General features: G+C 34.5%; 1 protein-coding gene across 1 annotated transcript in view; it reads left to right on the forward strand.

The window, feature by feature from the left end:
* Positions 1 to 7250, forward strand: part of LOC111870092 (prolyl 3-hydroxylase 1) — a 68450-nt gene that overhangs the window by 53086 nt on the left and 8114 nt on the right. The window contains exons 7-9 of the mRNA XM_023862085.2: positions 368 to 757; positions 850 to 945; positions 3276 to 3426. Coding sequence (XP_023717853.1) covers positions 368 to 757; positions 850 to 945; positions 3276 to 3426 — 637 coding nt within the window. The remainder of the gene's footprint in view (positions 1 to 367; positions 758 to 849; positions 946 to 3275; positions 3427 to 7250) is intronic.

Raw genomic sequence — 7250 nt, forward strand, 5'->3', positions numbered from 1 at the left:
GATTCATCTGGCCATGGATAAGGTCCTGTGGTGGGTTCTTGAGAATACAGTAGTGAAACTTCTGGTTTCATAAAAGGCGATGAACTTCTTGACTAGCTCAATGGTTAATGGCTTCTCAAGACAGATTGTGCTGCATTGAGTTATTAGCTATATCTCCCCTCTCCCGTGGATATATCTCTGCCAACTGTACGCTGTAGCCATCATTTACTTCACCATTTACAAATCATTAAATCCACAATTTTGTCTACAAGCCAGATGGGAAAAGTAAGACATTTCTGAATCCATAGGAAAGTACAAGATATATGTGTTCCTGTAAGAATGTTATTTCTATGGAATCATGATTGAGCAGGCATTTCTCTACTTTCAGAATAAATCCTCTCTAACCAAAGTGAAGGATAGTATTATTATGGGCACTGTTTCTAAATCAAAACTGTTTCCACCACCTATCATCAAGTTTGAGTGGCCAAAATATGAAATTAACATTAAACCTAATGAAGAAGAATACATTATAAAACATAAAGGGAATGTAATTAAAGAAAATCTTGAGCACAGTAGCAGTGCTAGAACTGAAGATGAAAAACGGGCAGAGGACAAAATTAAGAGCCAGAAAAAGCGGGCTGTGGAACAGCTGCAAAGAACTGCTGCAAGGAATATAAAGGCTGTGATGGGAGAAAGAGAGCTTCATGGAAAACATAGATTTGTGGCTGAAGGATTTGCTAATGACAGTGAATGCAGCAAACTTATGAACTTGGCACAGGTAACACTGCCTCATGTTATGTTACACATTTCATATATTCCACATTGTTACATTGCATAGTTTCATAATAATGTGACATACAAATATTGCAGGTAGCAGCTGTGCAAGGGGATGGCTACAGTGGTAACAAATCACCACATACAGATTTTGAGAAGTTTGAAGGCGTTACATTAGGAAGGGTTGCTTTGGTAAGAATTGATATTTAAATACTTTATATATTCTGATTAAGGGAGACATTTCCATTATATAAGGGCTACAGACTACAGCTGGCAATGTAAATGGTAACACAGCACTTTAAGGCAAAGGTATTTCACTGCAACTTTGCTCTCTCCCAGCACTATTCAGACAGACCATGATTTCAGATTGTAGCCAATTGTTTCACAAAGAATATTTACTTTGCATTAATGCTAGGACAATTCAGGAACTGTAGCCAGTATGTTAAAGGGACACTTCCCCCACATATTAATAGTGTAAGAGAAATCAGAGCATCAGTAGATTAGTTAGTTAACTGTCCAACAGGTGTCACTAAGAGTTGTGAAGAAATAACAAATATTTTGAGTCATTATCGGTGGGAACATCAATTTGCAGTGTGTGTAGGATACGATTAAACTACCAGCAGTCTGTCTCTGTATGGTGATATGTCCTATACCTGGCCAAAACAAACCGTAGCATTAGTTTCAGTTTTGTTCATATGGTCTTATGCTGTTGTACCAAATAAGTCAGCTGAAGTAACAGTGTTGCAAACTTGTACAACAGAGGCACCCTATTTGAATATTTACTAAGGCGACAGCTATGCTGATTGGTGTCTGCCATGGTTTTGTTGATTCCCTTGGGCATACTAGGATAGTACTCTGAAATAGGCTATGCTCCTCAATTTTTCCCCTTCACCCTAACCACCATAATCCCATTCAGTGCTAAATAACTGCTATAACTTATTTAGCATCATTAACCCCAAAGTTACTAGCTTTACTGTATTCTTCAAAGAGTAATATTGTTACCAAATGGCAGCTAATATCACATTACATTATGCTACTCCCATTACATCTGTTTTCTGCAAACTTAGCTGTCCTATGTCAGTGAATTTGCTTCTTGACCAACTGACATAAGTCTGAAACAAGTTACTGCACAGTCATACCCCAGATATTTATCTGAATTTGAATTTATTTACGTTCCATAAATCCAAGCACAGGTTGACATCATAGGATATGGAACAAGTCAAGTACAAACACATAATATCCGTACAGTAATAGTTTTGCTTGAAAAGTTAATAAGATAATAATACAGTATTAATATTACTGTGATAATTGGATACATACAGCAATGTGTGCAAATAAGCAAAATGAAACAGTAACATGCTTGAGAATACATTTTAGCTTAGAATTGATACCAGCTACTGTTTGTTTACATTGAAATATTCATTTATGGAGTTGAAGGAGTGAGTATGCATTTATCACCCAAATCACAAGCCAGAAATTCAAAATATATTCGTTTACTTCACTGATATCAAATAGTACACATTTTATAATATTCTTTGTTTCATTCTTTCCTCCCATCTGCTCTTTCCAATAGTTCACTGAAGTATACTTTACAGTTATTGCCAATAAACAAGCATAATTCTTTTCCATTTGTGACAGAGTGGTCCCTCTCAGATAAATTCATGGGAGAAAATATGCAGTGCATTTAAGGAAACAAAAAGTATAACTATTCAAGCAGATTAATTTCTGTTAAATTATTCCATGCCCATATTAAGGTAGTTCTACATGTTTTAACTCTTTATTTTTGGTACCATAGAAATGTATTAATAAAGGTTAATTTCTGTTTAATCCATGTTCCACATTATATAGATTTTACTGTATTGTGAAAATTATGGTCATTGAATGGAAGCACTGCATGAAATATGACTGTAAAATCATTGAAGGTCTGTGCCATTCCTTCCATTACATGCAATCTCCCCTCCAGAAAACTTCCCCTTGAATAGATTAGATGAGTTTGTATCAGATCTAGTAACTGCAAAAAGAAAAACTTGACCTCATTTATACAAATATTATGTTTTTTGACATTATTCACCTCCTGTCTTCATCAGGTGTTCAAAGATAAGGACTAGCTGCATTGATTGGGCCCAACTTAGTAGGTTTTACTTGAAGACAGAGACAGAATCCAGTATCGAAAACCTTGTGTTTTGAGATTAAGATAGAATGATAGATAGTGTCCAAAAACATAATATTTGTACTAATGTACCACAATCACACACTTTTACATCTTACTGACTTCATTAACGGATTATAGAGGATTGGTGATAATAGGTGGGGGGCATAGCATTGTGTTAACTCTAGTTTTTCCTTCTTTATAGTAAGCCACTGGTATTATAAAATAGACATAACAACAGAAAATACAAGGGGGCCAGTGCCTGTTTTCTTTATAAATATTATGGATATGTTTGAAAACATGAAGGCAGAATTGGTATAAGCTTAATATGAATGATTTCACTGAGGCTAATTGCTGTAACTGTATGTTTCAGCTTGTATATTTAGGTTTGATAGAAGTGGACGTGCTGGATCTGTACCTGAACCTAAGTGAAATTGGCCGAGACTATTTAGAAAGATATTTCAACCTAAAAACTGAGTTATACTTTACATATACACACCTTGTATGCAGAACAGCACTGAATGGTATGTAATGAACCAGTCAAGGTTTACACATTTCAGAATATCTGTGGCACACTTCAATTATATAGATTTTCTAGTTTGATGATTCCACTTTTTCTGCTAAGAATATGTTTGGAGTGGAAAAATGAAGTATAATGTAACATACTTTCATCTTTTTTAATTAATGTAATTTACATAATATTAATTTATAATTCAACAATAAAATTGAATTTATTTCATGGACCAGCCTGCTGACCTTTTGCACAGATGATCATGAGATCCTAGTGAAAGTAATATTTTTATTACTTGGAGTAGTAAATATGTTAGGCTACTACTACTAGCTGCTGCTGTGCTAGGACTTATTACTCAGGTACAGATTTTGTGTTTGTTAGATTTATCAGCCATAACATCAGAACTTCTCATCATGTTTGCAATTGCTCGCTTATTAACAATATTTCATATAGTTGCATATGTTTATGAATTAGACATGACTTGAGTGTGTTATCTTGTGTTAATAATGAAGTAAAAAGGTTTAATAGGGAACTGCAGAAGTTGATGAAGATCTACAATAATACAGAAATTTTAGATGTGGATATAAATCGAGAGTACTTCACTTGTCACGGGCTGCATATGAATACATCGGGAAAGGAGAAGATGGCAAGAAAAATATCAGATGCTGTTAAAACAATTGTTAAAAGAAAAAAGGATAAACCTATTGCCCTGACATGGAAGGATACATTCACAGGAAAAGTGGAGAAAGGAAGAATATTTTAGAGATAAAGGAAATAGAAGTTCGATCATTACGAAGATGTCATAAACAACCAGTGACAAGGAGCGATGATTTTTTATGGACAACAAGCAGTTTAAAGGGAGTGTAAATAGAATTAAGGTTTCTAATGAGAAGACCAGCCACAGTCATGTAGTATCAGTCCTTCATCAAAATGTCCAGTCTTAAAAAGAAAGTGTTAGAACTAGATGTTGTACTGCAGACTTGGTTGAGCTACATAAGTGTACAGAGCTACTATAAATGATTCATTCGTTTTTAAAACGCTATATTTTCCAAAGCATTATATGTACAAATATGATTGATATATAAAAAGAACCGTAAACTCACCAAGTTTTCTTCACACTCTACAAATGTTGTGTGTGTGCCCCTTGGGTCACACGATACACGTCCAGGCGGTAGTCGAGCTCGTTCCACACATTTTGTAGCATCATCCTATCAATGGTCATTACTGCAGCATCGATGCATTTCCTCAGCTCTACTAGTGTTTTTGGCAGTGGGGGTACGTAAACACGATTCTTACTGTACCCCCAAAGGAAGAAGTCACAAGGCGTTAGATCAGGTGATCTGGGGGGTCAAGTGAACAGAGCTACGTCATCCTCACCAACACGCCTAACCCAGCGTGTCTTTAAATTGCCGATACCACCGCAAAATGCTTTGTTTAATGGCGGTTCTTTTCCGTACTCTCTTTTGAATGCGCGTTGCACTGCTCTAACAGACGACATCTCGCATATTCCAACAAACAAAAACTCTTTTCTTGCTTTGTCGCCATTTTGTAAAGGCACTGAACTCGTGCTGCCAACTGGTGCTCATAATACGAACTTGGTGAGTTTACGGTTCTTTTTATATGACAATCATATTTGTATATATAATACTTTGGAAAATATAGCGTTTTAAAAGCGAATGAATCATTTATAGTAGCCCTGTATTACATTTTACAGAATATTGGTAAAAAGAGTAGCAAATAGATTACATGAACTTTACGAAATTTAAATTAGCAAACTCATTCTGTAGGGTAACAAGTGGCCATGGAGGAGCATGCATTTATGTAAAAAAAGGTTTAGAAAAGAAGTTAATTATTTCCAAGATATGAATGAGAAAAAAAACTTTGAAATGGTGGTGATAGAATTGTTGGGTTATAAAATCATTGTAATTTGTATATATAGATCACCTGATGGAAATTTTAAAGAATTTTTAAGGAAACTGGTACTAGTGATTAAAAATTAAGTGTGAAAGGAAACAGTTAATCTTATGTGGGGAGTGGAATATGATTATTTTGCAGGAGAGTGTAAAATTAAATGAACTAAAAAATCTTTTACATGTATATAATTTGGTAAATACAGTGGAGGTCCCAACTAGAGCTACAAAGAATACTAAATCATTGATTGATGTAATCATTATAAATAATAGTAATTATACAAAACCATCAGTAGTAATGGATCTAGGTTTTTCAAGATCATTATGCTTAAGTATGATTGGTATTGAGAATTTTGTAAGGAGACCATTAAAAGTTAGGAGGAGAATGTTTAATGAAAGAGGCATGGAAGAACTGCAATATATTTTAAACAAAGAATCGTGGCGAGATGTGTTTTTAGAATCTGATGTAAATGGGAAATTTAAGGTTTTTATGGATACTTTCCATTATTACTTTGATATAGTTTTCCCCTTAAAATTATTTAACCAGAGTAAAGAACAAAAGAAAAGTTGGGTTACTCAGGAAATAAGAAAGTCCAGTAAAAGGATGAGTTGGTTGAATAGTTTGCAAAAGAGAACAAATCTTACAGGAAAAGAACAGGAGTATATACATAAATATTGAATGATATATAAGAGAGTACTAAAGGAAGCTAAGAAGAGGGAAAATGATAGGCATATATCTAATGCAAAAAACAAAACTAGAGCAATGTGGCAAATAGTGAATAATGAATTAGGAAATAACCTGCAAAGGGAATTGGGAATAGAACTAAAGTGCGGGACAAGGAAAGAGGCAAATCCACATTGTATAGCTGAAATGTTTAATTTATATTTAGCGGACATAGTAGGAAATCTTGTCAGTCAAAATAATAGTATGATGTTGTGCTGTAAAACACCACAGAGAGTAAATACCTATAATGAAACCATGTTTATTTGTCCAGTGACGGAAAATGAGATATTAGAAGTGGTGAAGAAATTATGGGGGAAATTTTCAGCAGGTACCAATGAAATACCGGATTATGTGGTTAAAAAATGTATAGAAGCGGTTAAAACGCCATTAGCCCACATTTATAATGCCTCTCTAGAAGCAGGCATTTTCCCAGAGAGATTTAAGATAACAAAGGTAAAACCACTTACAAATATAAATCACTCTGTCCAATGTGACCTGTAAGTTTTTTACTACATGCAAAACTTAACACCCTTACATGTTTCGGTCTCTGTGGACCATCTTCAGAGGGCAAACATCACTACAAATAGGAAACCACCATCACATAAGTTTTGCATGTAGTAAAAAACTTACAGGTCACATTGGACGGAGTGATTTATATTTGTAATTGTTAGTGTGACGGACCAGAATGAAACAAATCAAAGAAAAAAAAAGTAAAACCACTTCATAAAAAGGGAGACAAGAAGGATATGAAAAATTATAGATGAATATCCCTTTTGTGTGCTTTCTCGAAAATCTTGGAAAAGTTGATGCATAATAGACTCTCCTTTTTGACAAGAAATACCATATTAACAGAGGCCCAACATGGATTTAGGATGACTAGGTCGACTGAGACTGCAATTTACTCTTTTCCAGCAAACATACAGGAATCAGCTGAGAAAAAAGAAAAACAGGTCAGAATTTTTTTTATTTAACTAAAGCGTATGATGCCATAAATCATGACACCTTACTTTCTAAATTACAAACATATGGAGTTAGAGGTGTGGAAAATTTATGGTTTAAATCCTATTTGGCTTACCAGAAGCAAGTTGTTGAAATAAGTTGTGATGGCAAAAAATATACATCGGCTCCAAGAGAAATTAAATATGGAGTACCATAGGGTTCAGTGCTTGGACCATTATTATTTTTATTATATTTATTATCTGC

This window comes from Cryptotermes secundus, unplaced genomic scaffold, assembly GCF_002891405.2.
Source record: "Cryptotermes secundus unplaced genomic scaffold, Csec_1.0 scaffold545, whole genome shotgun sequence".
Classification (NCBI taxonomy): Eukaryota; Metazoa; Arthropoda; class Insecta; order Blattodea; family Kalotermitidae; genus Cryptotermes; species Cryptotermes secundus.